General features: G+C 37.2%; 2 protein-coding genes across 7 annotated transcripts; one reads left to right on the top strand and one right to left on the bottom strand.

The window, feature by feature from the left end:
- Positions 1-591: 591 nt before the first annotated feature.
- On the bottom strand, positions 592-12,873 carry slc6a22.1 (solute carrier family 6 member 22, tandem duplicate 1). Of its 6 annotated transcripts, none has more exons than XM_089134322.1 (17): positions 12,651-12,873; positions 12,416-12,530; positions 10,282-10,481; positions 10,052-10,186; positions 9,064-9,204; positions 8,905-8,983; positions 8,230-8,374; positions 7,912-8,046; positions 5,993-6,096; positions 5,499-5,623; positions 5,278-5,390; positions 4,818-4,955; positions 4,557-4,659; positions 3,636-3,736; positions 3,192-3,362; positions 3,009-3,084; positions 592-2,943 (listed from the first exon to the last, which is right to left on the bottom strand). In XM_089134322.1, exons 2-16 carry the CDS (start codon positions 12,436-12,438, stop codon positions 3,013-3,015), a joined length of 1,785 nt encoding a protein of 594 aa, XP_088990448.1. In that variant the 5' UTR covers positions 12,439-12,530; positions 12,651-12,873; the 3' UTR covers positions 592-2,943; positions 3,009-3,012. The 6 variants fall into 6 exon arrangements, with proteins under 6 accessions (XP_088990448.1, XP_088990447.1, XP_088990450.1 ...); XM_089134321.1 differs by having other exon boundaries at positions 12,665-12,873; XM_089134324.1 differs by having other exon boundaries at positions 8,230-8,362; positions 12,651-12,872.
- Positions 12,874-14,840: 1,967 nt separating this feature from the next.
- On the top strand, positions 14,841-16,712 carry hdhd3 (haloacid dehalogenase-like hydrolase domain containing 3). Its single transcript, XM_039688997.2, has 2 exons — positions 14,841-15,809; positions 16,101-16,712. The coding sequence occupies exons 1-2, from the start codon at positions 15,480-15,482 to the stop codon at positions 16,494-16,496; spliced, it is 726 nt and encodes a 241-aa protein (XP_039544931.1). The 5' UTR covers positions 14,841-15,479; the 3' UTR covers positions 16,497-16,712.
- Positions 16,713-18,958: the final 2,246 nt, after the last annotated feature.

The raw sequence follows: 18,958 nt of genomic DNA, 5'->3' as shown, positions 1-18,958 counted from the left end.
GGAAAAGGATTTTTTTTTGTAGTGCAAATATTCTGCTTTTTCATCCTCAGCAGTGTGGGTGGCCCTTTTGGTGTATTTGCAAAAAGAGGCCTTTACCCTTTAACCCAGCTGTACACTAAAGAAGAGCATCATCACTGATGACCCATTCCAGAAAATGATAAACAGTTTCAAACTAACTTTTGCAAATGCATCTTGTTACCACTTTCATTATATAAACTTAAGATTTACTTTACTTCAAATTATTTTAATCTCCAATGGTCATTGTGCAAATGAAATGGCAGTTCAAAATGTAGGATTATCATTGTATAAATGACATACTAATGTAATCTAATCATTTACATGAATAAAAAAAAAAAAAATATCACACTGACACAGTAAAACAGCAGTTCAGTATATATACTAACAGTCTGTCATGCCTGACAGCAAAGCACGTCTAACGTTATTCTCTAACCATTTAATCCTAGAATACCTGCTTTCCCCTTTCACCTAGTTGTCTAATATTTGCTTGAGTGATTCAAAACAACACTTGAAGCAAAAACAAGCTGCTGTCACCAATCCACTTCAAGCAGCAAACATTTTCAGTCATTTAACTGTTGATCTGAACAAAGCATTTATTAAAACATTATTAATCACTGGCCTTTCTAGAGCATCAGTTATAAAAATGACCTACAGATATTCTATTAAATTATGCATTTCACTAAAAATATAAACGGACTGAACGTCTAAGCAGATTTAAGTAGCAAAATATTGAATGTACAACAATTACCCCCAACATAATTTACTTTCTTAATACTTTCTTAAAACACAAGCGCTTGATTGACCTACAAAAACGTGAGAAATTTGACTATTCTAAAATTCTATTACAATGTGACATTTGATTGATATGACTCCTTTTACAACAAGTCTGTCATAGTGAGCAGCACTAATCTCATATACCAACTGTACTGAACATTGGTCTATCCACAATGGGGCTGGTCCCTTATGGCAATAAATAATTTTTTTCTTCTATCAGAAGAACTGATATCTTCTGACTGTTTAAGATACAGCAAAGCTGGTGGCGCTATCACACTTAAAGATGACGTCAAACTGAGTTTCCCTCAGCTATACGCGGAAGTTATGCTTATATTTTCCATTTCCAGTTTAAAGCAATCAACTTTTAGATGCTTGCCACTGAGAAACGTAGATAGTAATATTTAATAACTTAAAGGGTTCGTTCACCCAAAAATGAAAATTAAGTCATTAATTACTCACCCCCATGCTGTTCCAACCCCGTAAGACCTTCGTTCATCTTCGGAACACAAATAAAGATATTTTTGATTGAATCTGAGAGCTAGATCAGTCCTACAAAGAATGCCTAAGGGACTGGCTCTTGACGGCCCATAAAGTCATTAAAGAAAAGGTTTAAATATTCCATGAGCCTACAGCGGCTCAATTATAAGTTTATCAAGCGACGAGACTACTTTTTGTGCGAAAAAAACATAAATAACGGCTTTATTCGACTATTCTATTACTTCCTGATTGGCGCATGCGCGAGAACTGAGACGAGGACGTTCTTCTCCTTCGACTACTTTACCGGCTGCTCCGCTTAGGAGTATTACCGCCCCCTACCGTATAAGATGATGTGCTGATATAGCTGGAAGTGCAAAACACGTTCTGTTTACAAGCAGAGGAAGATGCGCGCTGTACATACGCTTTTCAATTAGCGTATTTTCCGCACTATAAGGTGCACTTAAAAGCCTTTAATCTTCTCAAAAAACGACAGTGTTCCTTATAATCCGGAGCGCCTTATATTTGGATCATCATCTTATACGGTAGGTGGCGGTAAAACTCCTAAGCGGAGCAGCCAGGTAACAAAAGCTGTGTCTGAAACCGCTCACTCGTTCACTCATTCACTAATCCCATATAGTGTATGGCATTTGAGTGCACTATATCTGCAAGGAGTGAAGGAGATGAAGTGAGTGAATTCGGACGCTGACGTTTACACTGTGCGTCGGAGAGTTGGAGCTGTCGCAGAAAAGGCTTCGTCACACATACTGATAAAACTCCTTTTATCTTACATTACCTACTTTATAAAATAATATTAACAACAATAACAATCATAATGACTTTATTTTGTAATTATACCTCCGTGCCAGCTTTGTAGTTTCATCGACTGAAATTGTACATTAACTCTCACGTTCACAGATGACGTGTCGTCGAGCGCCCTCCGGCGACCGTTATTATGTTCAAAACGACGATTAACGGACATTTTTCAAATCCTCCACTGGATGTAATGTAATCTCTGGTTTAAACTTGCTCGCGCCGAACTTTCATGCGCGCTCAGTTCTCTCCGCATTGGATTGTGGGAAATAGGGCTTCAGCGAGTGTACATCGAATGTACACTCGAATTCAGAGAGGATTGTGGGTAAAAGTAGTGAATGAATGTAGGGAATGATGTCGTTCACTCAGAATTCGGACACCACTACAAAATGGCCGACACCCGATATAGTGCACTATTTAGTGGATAGGGAGCGATTTCAGACACAGCTAAAAAGTAGTCGAAGAAGAACGTCCTCGTCTCAGTTCTCGCGCATGCGCCCATAAGGAAGTAATAGAATAGTCGAATTAAGTCGTTATTTATGTTTTTTTTTTCGCACAAAAAGTATTCTCGTCGCTTGATAAACTTATAATTGAGCCGCTGTAGGCACATGGAATATTTAAACCTTTTCTTTAATGACTTTATGGGCCATCAAGAGCCAGTCCCTTTGGCATTCTATGTAGGACTGATCCAGCTCTCAGATTCAATCAAAAATATCTTTATTTGTGGGTTGGTACAGCATGGGGGTGAGTAATTAATGACTTAATTTTCATTTTTGGGTGAACTAACCCTTTAATAAACACAGTTGTGTACAGTTTGTGTTGCCTTCTTGAAATCTCATGAGGTCTTTAAAGGCATTATTGGTTATAGAAAGTTGTCCAAAAATACAGCCCAAGGATGCTCCCCCCCCCCCCCACCCCCACTTTGTGTTGCGGTCATAGGGTCTCTTTTTGTCTTTCTGATGTCAAAGGTAGATCACTTGCTGGAGTGCAAAGGACACGTAGTCTCTAAAAAATGGCAAAGCATAGAGTTGCAAAAGATTAAAAAAATGCTTTAAACATTGCTTTTTTGTACATTTAAATGTAATTAAGTGTTAAATTATGTATGGAATTACCTCTTTCAGTGTACCAGGAGTGATCAGGATAACATAGATCATCCATAAAGGAACCAACAATGTTGAAGAGAGAGTGAACCACCAACCAACAGCATAGCCCCACCAGGGGTATTCAAATGTGTTATTAAACTTTAAAGGAGTGAATTTGACCAAAGAGAAGATAAATGTACCCTAAAGAAACAAAGAAATTAACTGAATTAATGCTGAAGACATAATAAAGACCTTTGATATTCTTCTATAAAAGTATTACTTCCTAATGATTGACTGATAACAGAATACTTCCTGATTTTAACACTGAAACTGTATTTTCAGTGAAGCTACATTAAAAAGGAAAGTGCTATACAAATAAACTTGAATTAATAATGGTGAAGAACTAGAATAACACTGCAATTTATAACCTAATTTGACCATACCACCTTGAATCAGAGTAAAACGTGCACTTACTATACACACAACAGGAGTGACATACTTCCAACAGTATTTCATTAGCGTCAAAGGATGATAACCGATCATGTCTGCAATGTTTTCATATAGACGATCAGCACCTGGAAAACCAGAGACAAACCAAAAGTCTTAGGGGAGATTATACCCAAAACAATGAGGAAAGAATGACGTCTGCATCCAAAATCTTGTGTAGGTACTTGTTTTGAATAAGTAATTACTTATTATTACTGCGGCCACTAAAAAGTATGTTCTATAGTATGAATGTGTGTAGTACGAATCCAATCCGGACGTACTACATTCACCATATTGCCATTGCCATGTGACCAACCAGCGACAGTCACAAATCTTTTCCTGTGGCCTCAATAGAAAAGTGTTCATCACATGCACACTTCAGAATTTCACCGGAAGTAATAGGTCATACAGGTTCTTTTTGTCTACTTTTTGTAATATTTTATTTTTGCCAAATATAATAGGAGAGCATGCGATTTTGGATGCAATTAAGGTAAATTACCTATACATATTCAAAGACTGCCAACCATTTTTGTGCTCAGTTCTTATTGTTTATGATTCATGACATGATCAACCTTTACTATAAACAGTGCAGCAGTATGGTGGTGGCTTTGAAAATCTGGGCTAACAACAAAAAAAGCTGCTGATTACTCTAGCCCCACTATTGTCCTTGGTGAAGGCACTTAAAGGACCAGTCGCTCTGATAGAATTGTCCCTGAATAGATAATGTAATTGTATAGTACGATAGTAGTTCAGCATATCACAAGGGTTGTTCTAACTTTGGCACAGTGTTTTAGAGACACAGCCTTTAATTCGGTTTAATCAAGCATAGTGTAAGTATATTCAGTTGTGCAGGGTAAACAGACATGTACTTTCTGCATTTTAAAGAGGTGATTTAGTATTATTACTCACCATAAAACCAGCCAATACATATTGACTGTGCAATGGCAAATAGCAGGAGGGTCATTCCACTGCAGGAATAGTAATCAAATAACTGGAAGATATACAGGCCACCCTATTGAGCCAATGCAGAAAATATAACAAAACATGATTAGCACTCAAATCTCAGATTTTCTCATTGATTATTACGTGGTCTGAATTAGACAGCATGAATCAGGAAAGTACAAATATCAAATAATCCCAGCGTAATAACTAAATTATGAACATCATCACCTCTGTTACCATCAGGAGGCCAATGAAGAAGCAGCTCGTACAGATGATGAGGAGGAAGAGTTTACGACGGTGTCCTTGGAGAAAGAAAGTGGGGTTCATGTCTGTTATGGCTGTCATGAGAGCCTCCAAACCCACAAACTGAAAAAGAGAATGAGGTGTAATGACCGTGTTTGGTTTTTAATGCAGTCCTGTCCTGAAGACCTTACATAACACATTTACTGTAAGTAAATTGCATGCACTAAACTCTTTATACGAGCTTTATACAATAAAAATTGTTTCAAAGCAACTTCACAGTAATAAACAGGAAAGTAATAGTTCATTCATTATGAAAAAAAGTTAAATTTTTCTGTAAAGCAGCACTACAGAATAATATTATTATTCAGCTTCATCCGATAGTGTCAGTGCAATGAAATTTTCACACTCAAACGCATCATGTACTTGTGAGACAATGTGTACTCACCTCACTGTCGAGGCCCAGTAGAATAATCATGATGAAGAAACATATGGACCACAGCTGAGGCATAGGCATCATTGCTACAGCTCGTGGATATGCAATGAAAGCCAAACCAGGGCCTGGCAAAAGAAGTGAAATGTGAATTAATGTGTGGGAAAGGTATAGAAAAAATGTGCTTGAAAGTGTCAGGAAAACTGACATAAAGAAGCTGCTGTTGTTTAAGTTACCTGACTCTGCCACCATTGAGATATCAACCCCCTGTTCCAAGGCCATGAAGCCTAAAACAGAAAAGATGGCAAAGCCAGCCACAAAGCTGGTTCCACTGTTCAGCAGGCACAGATAAATACAGTCTCTACAAACAGAAACAAAGCAAGCAGTCAAAAGCCACCAAAGCAATCTGTCTATTATACAGCCATTAGCTGTTCTTACCCAATTTATATATATATATATATATATATATATATAAAACTCTAAATATATATATATATAAAAGTATATCTGAAGAGTTCAGATGCAAAAGCCTCTAAATGTCATTTGAAATTTTCTTCTAAAATGATCATTTTTATCAAGCTTGTATATTTAAGTTCAGTAATTTCACTTAAATGGCAATAAAGAAATTTTAAAGAATATTAAAGAATATTTAGAAGAAATTTCAAATGGCATTTAGAGGCTTTTGCATCTGAACTCTTCATCTGTATTCTCATGACATAAGTTCTCTCACTTGTAGCAGTTGTTGTTGTACTTATTGTAGCTTCCCAAAGCTGTAAGGCACCCAATGCAAAGAGCGTAGGAGTAAAATATTTGTGTTCCGGCATCCATCCACACCTAAAGGTATAAGAGAGCAAGTTCACAACTGCTGACCAAGCGATTGGGCAATACACGACACATGAAGGGTCAGGTGCAGTTCCACTGTCAAATATTCATAGCCTGATTTCTTCATTCTCATATTCTAGTCAGAATGTGAGTCTGATACTGCTCCATAGGGCTTTGATTATGAGGCAATTCAACCGAACCAGAAAAAAAAAAACTCTGCACTCAATTGATTAGACCTACAACCAATCATGAACAACGCAGTAAGTGACGTATCTTGAGCTACGCATATTTGTCAACAGAACTCAACTACACGGCACACTGGAATAGTAAAATAATGAGTGTTGCTTCTTTTACTTGGTTCTCCATGAGTGCGAACAAAGGAGAAACCACAACGACAACAGGGTTTTCATTGCATCCCATCTTCTTAGCGACTATCGGAGACAGCTGATAAAATAAACTTTTGCCGAATCCCGTAAGAAGAACGGCAAACACATCTTTCCGATCGGCAAATGCCTTGATTGCTGTTCTCTGTTCGTCATTTAAAATGAATGCGCTGTCAATTTCTTTTACAACAGACGTGATAGCGTTATCTATGCATCTCAATTCTCCAGCTTAGTGCTCTGTGATAACGTGATGATTACGTAACTGCAGATCATCTGTCTATCATTGTATAAAGCCCGCTCTGACAATTTGATTGGCCCGACCATTTCTGAACCGATCATAATTAGCCTACTCCTCAATGGATCGAGTTCAGACCGACCTTCCCGACCAAAAAATGTTGTGGGCGGGGTTCGGGCTGGCATCAAGGCTAAAATATCCAAGTTAAGTTTTTTTTATGATTTGGTGTCACTGATTATTTAGCGATTGTTTTTTTTAAAAAGCTCAATCATTTGTTTTGGCATTCGTCTGTAGACACTGCGATTAAGTACAAAATTAATAAACAACATCTCTAAGGACATAAACAATCTCTAAGGAGCTTTAAGAATTTTTATTTGTCCCTGGCTGATAAAACCATGCTCTTGAAACTTATACTGACACAGACAATCAGACTTGAATGCATCATCACATAAAAACAGAACTTTTAGACTTTTTCAGATGTTAACATTCACCATTATTAATTCCTTCGACTGAAACAGTCCAAATAATAAAGCTGTGGAATAAGAAAGTGTGATCTCATTCTCAACATTGCACCCATCATGAAAGGGGAACTTTAAAGGGTTAGTTCACCCAAAAATGAAAATTCAGTCAGAAATTACGCAAAGCTTCTAGGTTGTACGTCACACGCATCATACACATGACCAGCATCGGCCAATAGTGAGCCTACGTGTGACGTGTAGTTTTACAACGTGAATTCACTCAATGCCCACAGAGAAGGAAATGATTAGTTGAATAAAGTCGTTATTTTATTTTATTTTTTTCACACAAAAATTATTCTCGTCTCTTTATAAACTTAAGATTGAACCACTGTAGTCATTCTGACTATTTTAACAATGTCTTTCATAACTTTTGGGCCGCACAGATTTAATCAAAAATATCTTAATTTGTGTTCCAAAGATGAACGAAAGTCTCACGGGGTTGGAACAACATGAGGGTGAGTAAATACTGACAGAATTTGTATTTTTGGGTGAACTAACCCTTTATGGTAGAATACAAGTTTCTAGGTCACTGATATGACAGGCCCGATGGTCATGTGAGTGTACATCATTTTAAACAAAAGCACCAACCAAAGTAATTTTAACTCTTCAGTTGCAAATGTCTTTTCAAATAGAGAAAAAAAAATACTTCATCTACTACTAATATCACTCATGTGTCTCCGGATTTGTATACCTGTGGGTCTGCAAGGCGTGTTGGATTTGGGTAGAGGTAGAAGGAGATGCCATCAATGGCTCCAGGCAACGTGAGACCTCGAATCAGAAGCACGAGTAGCATAGCATATGGAAATGTAGCAGTAAAATATACAACCTAAAGATAAAGAACAAGGGAACTCCCATTTTGAGATATAGCATACCTATTTTGAATTTCTATACAGAGTATCAACTGGACTAAGTTAATATTCATGACAGACTGAAGAAACTGTATCAGATTTACCTTTCTACTGAGTCATATTTTATATATGATAATGATCTTTTTCAAATTAGCTCTTACCTTGCCTGTGGACTTCACTCCCTTCCATACACAGAAGTAGCAGATGATCCAGGCCAACAGGAGACACAAAGCCAGCTCCCATCTCACACTGCCCAGCTCATTCACACTTCCAGTTATATTCAATACTCGCCTCCTACAAGAAACACTTTTTTAAAAACTCATTTAACTATTGTTTTATTTCTAAATTCATGCATCTAACACAACAATTACAGTTGAAAGTTGTGCTTGTATTAAGTGTTAGAATACATTTGAGTTATTTAAATGATTATACTACTTTAAATTATTATAACTGAGATTTGGAAAGCACCTTTTGCAGCCATTTTTGTGTGAGCATATCAGTGAACACCCCAGACCACTCGGTGAGTTTCACGTCTTTGTAAACTAAAGTTGTATGCGTTTTATGAAGGATTGTTCCTGTGCACCTATGCTACCATTGTAGAGGTTTGGGGGTACTACCACAGAATCTGAAAATTCACGGGACAGCAGCATCTGTCTAAAAAACAATCTTAACCATTCTATTTCATCAGATACAATCTTAAAACAGGGCTTTAATTGTAAGATACCAAACGTGTCCTTTAATATTTGAGTAAAGGGTGAAGATGTCAATTTTCCTAGGCCAGACTTCACTTTTGGCCTCGACTGTAGTTTAAACCTTTGGTTATTTTATAAACTCACTCCCAAAATTCTTTAACAGGTGATGATGCGTTCTCCAATAAGCTCAGGTTTCCCATTCGATCAAACTCAACACAGTTTTCTGTAAGGTAAAGGAAAAAACATGATCTATTAAACAAAACAAACAAAAAAACATTCACAGTAACTAGTATTCTAGCACACCTGAATTCCACCAGTTCTTGCAGGTAGCCCATGGTAGTTCACTACTAAAAGAAGAGAAGAGATAGAAGAAAGCCCAGGCTAAAATGACGATGTAGTAGACACTGGAATAGAAGATGACCACCTGACTCCCATAACCCAGACCTAAAGGAAAGCAAACCACAGCAATTACCCCCTTTAATATGTTTCTTATTTTGACAGCCTTTAAATTCAAAACCGGTTCGCTTTAAATGTGCTGGAGAGAACCATATGTATGTATTGCATACTATTAGAGGTTAAATTGATGACTTAATAACGCATTTGTATTTATTATTTATGATGAATTATTATGAATTTACACATAGTTTTTTGTATGAAATATAATATGAGTAATTTAGGGCTTTGGAGTTTGACTATTGTAACTTGAAACATGAAATTATGAAACTGCAATAAATTGGAAAATTCCACAAGTTAAGTAACGTGTGTGTTGTTTTCATCTTCATGTGACATTTTCGGTAAGCATGGAGTCATGAGTTAATGCTTCATGAAAGCAAAAGCAAAACAGTTACAGTTAAGGAAAAAACTAGAAAGAAAAACAAAGGTAGCTACTTCCTTAATTGTTGACATTATCATTCCTCACAAACAATTACAATTTTATTTATAGGTGTATGAAAAGAAAAAAAAACAAAAGAAAAAAAACACACACACACCTTTTTATTACAGGTAAGTAATTATAGTAATACCAACAACGGTAATCCGAATACCTACACAGCCAATGAATACATGAAAAAAACAAAACAAAAAAATTGTAATTTAAAACTTTTTTTTAAACTGATTAATACAAAAGCAACTTCACATTTCAGACCGTTATTATTCACTATTGCAGTGTACAGTGTTTACTAACATCCACCTAATTTTATCAGAAAAGAAACGTACATCAATATGGTTGACATATAACATGCACTATATTATACATTAACACTGACATTAGAAGTGAACAATGAAAACTCACCTTCAAATAGTGGGCAGATCTTCCTCCAGCAGGTGACAGACCCTTGGCTGGTGTACTGACCCAGAGAAGTCTCCATAAGAAAAAGAGGAATGCCACAGGCAAAGAGAAAGACCAAATATGGAATGAAAAACACTCCTAAAAAAGAGAAATACAGCTGTTCTTAGTACAAGACAAATAAAATAAAAATAAAAAGCAGAACTGGTTGAATCAAATATAATAATCAAACAAACCTCCTCCATTCTTGTAACACAAATATGGAAACCTCCATACATTTCCCAAACCAATGATCTGGCCAGCAACAGCTAAGATAAACTCCACTTTACTGGACCACTGGCCCCTCACTCGGATTTTGAGGCCCGTGTCATCTTTTTCTGAATCCGGATAAGCCAGTTTAAACTGCAAATCTGGATCATACTGCATCTCCATGAAACTGCAAAAAAGCAAACATCTGTCAAAACATTGATGCCTGACAGGCACAAACAAAGTTTAGAACAGAGTCGTGATTGAAACATGTAAAGGTCAAAAACAGCAATGAGTCTTTGTTCAGTGCCATCTGGTTATTCCAGCTCTTACACTGGCAGCTAGGCATTCAAAAAATGACATTCAAAGTTTCCCAGAGCAGCGTAAAAGACATCAACCACACGTTTTCTATTTCCCTAATAGTGTGACGTAGCTGCATGAGAACATACTGTACACAGATTTGTCACTGTTTGAAAACAGTTTCATCAATTATTTTTGAAGACCTTGGTACTTCTGGTAATAATTGTTTTTAATAAAAAACTAAAAGTAAAAATATAATTCATCTTTGTTACAGCTACAAAAATGATTTTCTCTTTGCATTTTGTTGTTTGATAACAGCAGGGCTATCAGGCGGTTGTCAAATTAAGACCGAATACACAGATCCATATTCTTTTTCAACTGTTAAAGTTCATGTAAGCCATAAGCAATTGTGTTCAGGAGTGTAACGGAAGCAAGCTAGTAAGAGCTTTGTGTGTAAACCTCACACCCCTGGCCTCAAGAGGCGGATTAGCGAGACGCTAGAGACTGTGGTCTTTAGTCTCCTTGTTAGTGCACCAGCCTCCCATGCGAGACGCCGGTTCGAATCCCACCCAGAGTGGGTCGAATAGGACCGATTACATTTGGTGCCGTGACCCGGATGGGAGTGAGGTTTAAGAGAGTGAGTGTAACAGAAACAAGCAGTAAGATGGCTGATAGCATCAGCAGAAGCAAATACCATAGATTAACAACAAATCTTTAATCTTTTAGGTCTTTAAAAGTTTAGAAGTTATCATTAAAAATCTCCCAATGGAAAAAAATGTATGAAGTTTTTACTTCCGGAACCTGACTGTTGAATTCTACACTTGACATCGCCCATCCTGCAATGTGAATATCACAAATGTGCACATCGTGATCAATATATCGTGCAGCCCTAGAATAAATACTGTTAAAAAGATAGACTGCAGTGTACATATACAATCTAAAAGCATTTGAATTGTTTTGAGTGTTTGCACAAATGTTCTCAATATGAATTTGTTGGTGGAATTATGAAAGAAGTCTACTTAAGATTTGTATTAAATGTAGAGTGCAGTAAGTACATGCTGTTTGTGCAACTAAACAGCTGAAATAATATTGTGTCCCTACAACAGGAGACATAGCAGGGTGCTTAGACACATTCCCTTCACTGCCCTCATTTGTTGTGCTGTGACCCTTATGTGAATAAAAATTAAACAGAATAATATAGTTTCCCATCGCATCGACCAAGGTACTCCATGGGGTCCAGATTTGGTTACATTTTGATATTTTTAGGTGGTGTAACTGCTTGGAGATGATAAAAAATAAAGAAGTCAAATTCTTTATTCTATATACATCCACTAAATCAAAGTCAGTAACATATATGCCTTTGTTGTTGTCATTTGACAAGACAAGACATTCAGACCCTCATAACTGTCAAAGGTCAATGTATTTTCACATTGTTTAGAAAAATGCACATTTTAAACACATCAAATGGAACAATGTTATTGTACATCAAAAATTGATAAAACCAACATGAATACATCATTCCTGTTAGTACACCTGTGTTTTATACTACATTTTAAAATGACTACAACTAATTTCCTGCTACACATCCTTATTTGTTATTGACTCTTGTAATTGTATAATTTAATTTGATTGTGTCAGGTGGCATGTTAAGGCGAGGTAATTAGGTAAAAAAAAGAAAAAAAAAGAACGAAAGACGTTTTCATTTATTAACTAACCTTACTGTACTACATGCTTAATTGTAACCCTAAACAGCACTTGTATCTGAAGCACGAACTGGAGCAGATTGTCCATGATGATCTGAATACAGAGAAGGAGGAAACTCACTCAGTTATAGCGCTTTTGTTCATGCCCTTTGGCCTACATTCAGCAGCCGAAGCCGAACACTTGTGCTGTTCAAACCCACGCGGAGGAGAGACGCCGGGTGCCAAGTGAAACACTTCTATAAACAAAAGCCAGATAGAAAACTGCTCAACTACGCAGTTAATCTCAGAGCTCAATTGAACCCCTTCAGTGAATTAGAATGCACGGGAAACAATAGAAAACAAAAGCTATAGCCTACGTTAGAGGTGTTACCTGATGCAGGCGACCAGTCAAAAGTTCAGGAAGTCCAGCGTACACTGGCCACGAAAGTTACGTTTTACCAGCACGCTTCGGTCGTTATTATACAGTCGCCGAGGCTCACCCCTCTTATTCTCCCCTCCTCTCGGAAGGGGAAACAAGCCCATACAGAACTGAGAGTGTAAATCGCATGTCCGCGTGTGTGTGTGTGTGTGTGTGTGTGTGTGTGTGTGTGTCAGCTCAAGGCGGGGCTTAGTAGCTGTTCTTATTATCAGTATCTTTTTTTTTTTACAGTCTATGGTCAGTATTAAAGTACTACATTGCTGCGTCCCAATTCGCTTACTTATACTACGCCCTAAAAGTATAATACTCTTTTGTGTAGAAAAAGTAGGTGTGTAGCAAAAGAGTAGGCAAGCTGGGGACATACTATCACGTCATCTTACTTTCTGTCGCGTGCTGCGTGCATCCTGTCACCGTAAACTGCCCTGTCACTCATCATGTCACAGTTAAAATCATCCATTCTATCTAATTTGATTTTCTACCGTTTCGGAGCACGTTCATCTATCTGCCAGTCGTGGGTCTTTCATGCAGAGACTGTCCATGTTTGCAATTTTCTAGCCTATAATGATGCATTTAAAAACAAAAGTAATGGCTAAACTTATCTTTACAAAAGTTCGCAATGCTGCTGCATGCAATATAATGTGGACAACATTGAATAAATTCATTTTCGTCAGGTTAGATACTAATAATTAATCACTCAAAGCTCTTTATCTAAACCTCTTTTTTATTGCAATTTCAAGATTTACAAACAAACATGGCTGCATAACTTCCTTTTCTCATATAGAATACAAAGAAAATATAGCCAGAGGGAGCAGCAAGAAAATAAATGTAGTCTAAGTACAAAAAAGGATATTTGTAAGGAAAATAAACATTAAAAAATAAATAAATGGTAGGAATTATGATATAACAAGACAAATAAGGGGTGAATGCAGTCTTTGTTCATCCATTTATCTCAGTTGGGAAGAGTTTTAGGGTATCATATATTTTTTGTGCCTTAGGACCTTTCAAAGTTTTTAAGGATTTTATATACAGTTTAAATTCATTTAAAAAAAACTACAAATTTGGGAGATGATTTCACAATTCTACAATTATGAATGAAGAATTTGGCTAGACATGCAATTGTATTAATACATAGCTCACCCTTGCTTAAACCAAATGTAACATCGTCTCTGGATATAGAGGTTGGGAATGAAGATATCTGATGCTTAACCCGTTTATGTACATCACACCAAAATAACTGAATCACATTACATGAGAAAAACACATGGTCCGTAGTTTCAACATCATTTTCACAGAATGTACATGTGTTATCATCTATACCAAAGCGAAGTCTCAGTAATTCTTTAGGGATAAATATCGTTCATTACTTTAAAGTGAGTTTCTTTCACTTTGGAAGGTATAGGGAGTGTTAGATACATTGTTCTTAGTTTAGTAATTGTCGCTTTATCAAATTTTTGTATAATATTATTTTTATTTTGCCTTTCAGAGTAAAGGTATTCAGTAAAACAATTTCTAATAAAATGGTTAGTGCATTTTCTATCTAGAACAGAGATCCCTTGAATTGATAGTGGGGCCAATTGTGGTTTTATTGGATAATATGCCAAAGTGTTTCTTATTAGAAAGACAAATTGTTGGGGTAGCGCTCTGTGTAATTTAGTGAAGTCTGATTTTAAGGGTTGGAAATTATGTTTTGATGCAAAATTGTTCATAATTTAAGAAATTGCCATTGGTATCCATTAAATCAGCTATTGACCATATATTTCTCTCATACCAGTCATCAAAGAACAGAGATCTGTTACGGTACAGAACATATCTGTTGTTCCAGAGTACAGATTTGTGGGGTGAGAATTATGAACGTACATTTTCCAATACAAAAGTATTTGTCTGTGAAACTCTGACAAGGATATAGGTAATTTGTCAACATTAAGTCCTAAGAAGAAATTCTAATCCTCCTATTTTCTTGAATAACCTATTTGGAATTTTATCTAAACCTCTCAACCCATCCGCGGGACCAGCGCGGGACCAGCGCGGGACTCGCGCGTCCTCCGTGTCTGTGGTTTAACACTTTTTACTCGTGTTTGTAGTTCTTACTGAATCCTCGTCCACCGCGCAATGGTCTGACTTCCTGTGAAGTGATGTATCGATGTTGCCTTATTCCCTATGCCGTTTGCAGTGCCCTTCGAACTGAACATGTTCGTTCCCTTCGAACTGGAATCTCACTTAAGATGTCGAAATACCCTGTGAAGTCCACTTTACCGTCGAATTGAACGCAATTAGAGTGTGCATCGATCTACACCATAGACATGTCTATGGATATACACTTCGGATTCTGACCGGAAATAGTAGACCATCCGGATATCTTTGAAACACTCATTTGAACATACTACGATTTGGGACGTAAGTTACTAATTCTTTTTTCGAATACTATTTAGGATGGATAGTATGCGAATTGGGACGTAGGGGTTATAGTTCAGGTCAGTTCAATTTTTTATTTCCGTGTTTTAAAAGTGGAACCTTTGATCGCTTGATCAAATCCTGTACGGACGTTTGTCATGACGAACTCGTTCACAGGACGATGGGGGATTTGGCTTTTCTAGTCACCAGCGCCCCCTAGAGGGAAACTGTTTTTACCTCCCTAGTAAACCGTCTGTTTGCCTTTTTAACTTTTTACAGTCTATGCTTTTTACATTACTTTCTAGCACTACGTTACCTTCTGTAGGTTGTGTGTGTAATAATTGTATCAAAGCGTTGTCAGACGGTCAGTTTGGTGATGCGAGTGCCAGTGCGTTGGGTATTATGGGATGTGAAGGACACACTGTTAAAGGTCCGGCGCTCGGTTGGGGAGCAGTACTGCAGCGAAGCAGATCGAGCAGGACTGAAGCTGCCAGCGGCTCAAGTCGAAACTGCTTTCAGACAAGCTTACCGGCAGCAATCCACACTATTTCCCAACTATGGCAGAGCTCAGGGAATGGACAGCCAGGTCTGGTGGACTGGACTAGTGAGGAGTACTTTCGCCCAGTGTGGGGTGGATGACCCTACTCTACTAGACAAACTAGCCAACAACCTCTATTACAACTTTTGTGGACCAGAAAACTGGGAGGTAATGGGGTATTTTATTTTTTAGATTTATAAAATAGCAATTTTGTTTTCTTCTAACTAACATTGTTTTTTCATCTGTTTTTATTAGCAATTCCAGAAATCCCCAATAGGGGGCGCCTGTTCAATACAAATTTCCATTTTATTTCTTACCCTCTAATGACAAATTGAAAAGCTTGAATGCATGCGTGATGCAAGACAAGAACATACTCTTATGCTCAAGTGTCTTACATTATATTTAAATTGATTTTTTAAATTTATTGATTTTTATAATCTCAGATTGTGTTGTCATTAGGTGTTTCCTGATTCTAATAGCACCCTGAAGTTCTGCATGGCTTTGGGACTGAAGCAAGGAGTTGTTTCCAACTTTGACAAGCGTTTGGAAGGGATCCTGCGGGGTTGTGGCCTTCTCACTCACTTCTCATTTCTTCTGACCTCAGAAGAAGCTGGGGTTGCTAAGCCAAACTCTGCCATTTTTACCCAGGCGCTGGTGCGATGCGGTGTGCAGGCCTCCAGTGTAGTCCATGTTGGGGACCATTATGTGAATGACTACTTGACCTCACGCTCATTGGGTATTCGAGGTTACCTGCTTGACAGACAAGATTCTCATGGGCACCTTGATGTTCCCACACAACATAGACTACGGAGCCTAGATGAATTACCAGCTCGATTGCAGCAGGATACAGACTGATTGATGTAATGTTGCTGTAGGATTAAACTAATTTTTAAATTGATAATATATTTTGCAGTTACCCATTTCGTATGATGAAACAGACGATGTAAGCCTGAATGTCAGAACATGGAGAAAAAAGTTCCACTTTAATTTTAATAAAATTAAAAATAATGCCTCTAAATTGTACTGTTGTTATTATTGATCTGCCAATAAATTACATTTTATTTGTGACAATTGTCTGATTATTATCGCATGTGATTTCTGGTTAAATACTGCTCAGATATCAGTTCTCAAATACAAAAGTAATAAGACGTATTGAAGAAGTTCACATAATGCTTTATTCAGAAAACAATACTCAGACACTTTACTAATTCTATTTCAGAATTTGAAATGTTACATTGCTTTCCCTTATTATTATTTCATAGCACTCATAACAAAATGAATATTTCTAAAATGTGGAATTTGCCCAGTTGTAAATTAAATTAAGTCTTTTTGTCCTCGTGCACAAATTAATACATTTTGTTTATATATAGGTGGTCATCAGATGGCGCTGTAGTACCCTACATTATTATTGTGGCGACTGATGGAAGCAAATATACATTTTCATCGACGAACATCAACTAAATAATCCAAAACAAACAAAGGCGTTTATATAAATTTGTTATTTTTTAACGTCATTGTCCAAATGATTCATAACATTCTTGTTCAGATAATAATGTCAAAAGACAATAGAAGCATTTCTGTAGAGCGCTGATATGATTGTTTCCCGCCGAGGCTGCTGGACAGTGGACACACGGTGGAGAGGGAGAACATTTAACCCTAATACTCTTATTCCTCCCCATCTGCTCCGGCACAGATACCAGTTATGGATGGACATTAAAAGAATATCAAATTGGACGAAACATGAGATGACGAAAATAAAATAAGAATGCTAGTAATGGTGCATTTTGAATGACTTGTAGAAGATTATGAGGGCAAACAACAGCAGGACATCTAGGCTACTGTCCACTTCCAAGTAAGGTACAGAAGAGCTGTTCTCGGGAGTATTTATTTACCCAGGTGATGTTCACGTAAACTACAAATGAAATATATCCTTTCTTTTGTTTTCCTATATCCCTGCTCCTAAGCGTGTATTTTACGGGAGTTCCATCGGCAGAGCGCTTAAAACAAAGCTGGCTTTAGAGGCTCAGCCAGTCGGCTATGAGGGGCTGTGCTCCAATCCAATTGAAAACCTTAATGGGATTGGCAAACCCATCAACAGAGGATCGTGGCAGGAGAAGAAATGGAGAGGAGATCGAGGTTGAGAGCAGTAAAGATGAAATATGCAATGGGTAAAACAAAGGGGTTTCCACAGTGATGCCACAGAATAAAATGGTTCTATGGAATTACTGTGGAAACTCTATTTTGGAATCTTATTTTTAAGTTCCCCAAATAACTTTTTTCAGTGAACAATTCTTAAAATAAAATTTTGTGTCTAAGTGTAAAGAGCATTTTAATAACCTAAAGAACTTTTTTCACTGTAAAGAACATTTTATCCAGTGGAATAGTTCCAAGGACATAAAGGTTCTTCATAGAATCAGATGCTATATAATGGGGGGGGGGGAAAGTTGTAATAAGGAAGGATTTATTTCCTGGGGCACATGAGGAAAACTTCTCACTCAATAAATATAAATAAAGTAGATGGAGAGAAGCGAGTCAAAAAATAGGGTATGAGCACAAAAGACGGACAAATTAAATGATTTAAAAAATACTCACGCAATGTCACGCCAGCACTTTGGTCACTCATGCGCAAGCTTAACTCCTCTCGGCCATGAACTCTAGAGTCCTTCCCCTCATCTCACAAAAGGTTTAGCCAAACAAACAAATAAATAAATTGGTGAGCAAGTAAATAAAAGAGCTGAGCTTTTCCCTTGGTAAAAAGAGCACTCTGGCAGTGGGGTTTTTGTTGAGCTGTGCCTGAGGTTGTCTGTTTACATTTCCATTTGACCTTTTTAAAATATTCAGATGATGGAGGATGTAAATGGACAGAGTGGTTTAAATGGAGGAGGATAGCTTGGCAAGGAAAGAACATGCTTTATAAAACATTTGATGAAATGAGAAATTATAAGGAAGAAAGAATCAGCCCAATATTTGCAGCACTTTGTGTTATTTGGAAAAATATGCAAACTTAGACAAAGAGGTCAAAACACTCAAAATGTCATACAGCCAAGCATGCGTCAGTCATATTGGAATCATCTACCTCTAACCTTCATGCTTAACTGATGATCAGTGACAGTCAAGGAAACACCTCGTTCTCCATATACACAACCAAAACAATATTCCCACGCACTATTTACAAAGGATTTTCCCACCAACATGAAACAAGACAGCATTTTAAAGAAAAAGACGATTGGTGTTTACAATATATGATACATAAATGTCAGTCAATAAGCAGATAACCAGGTTTAAATGCGATTCAGTTGGAACAAAGCTAGAAATGC

Source organism: Pimephales promelas, chromosome 8 (assembly GCF_988280905.1).
Source record: "Pimephales promelas chromosome 8, fPimPro1.hap1.1, whole genome shotgun sequence".
Classification (NCBI taxonomy): domain Eukaryota; kingdom Metazoa; phylum Chordata; class Actinopteri; order Cypriniformes; family Leuciscidae; genus Pimephales; species Pimephales promelas.
This window is presented reverse-complemented; position numbering and strand designations above follow the sequence as displayed.

Bases quoted from the DNA above. Each gene is read 5' to 3' on its own strand.
- slc6a22.1 (XM_089134322.1), bottom strand. From the start codon at position 12,438: ATGAACAAAAGCGCTATAACTGA. The intron at 10,187-10,281 runs GTTTGTTTGATT...TCTCTTTTTTAG, and splicing joins GTGTTACAAGAATGGAGGAG to GAGTGTTTTTCATTCCATAT. The intron at 4,660-4,817 runs GTGATGATGTTC...TTGGCTCAATAG, and splicing joins GCCTCCTGATGGTAACAGAG to GGTGGCCTGTATATCTTCCA.
- hdhd3 (XM_039688997.2), top strand. From the start codon at position 15,480: ATGCGAGTGCCAGTGCGTTGGGTATTATGGGATGTGAAGGACACACTG. The intron at 15,810-16,100 runs GTAATGGGGTAT...TGTTGTCATTAG, and splicing joins GTGGACCAGAAAACTGGGAG to GTGTTTCCTGATTCTAATAG.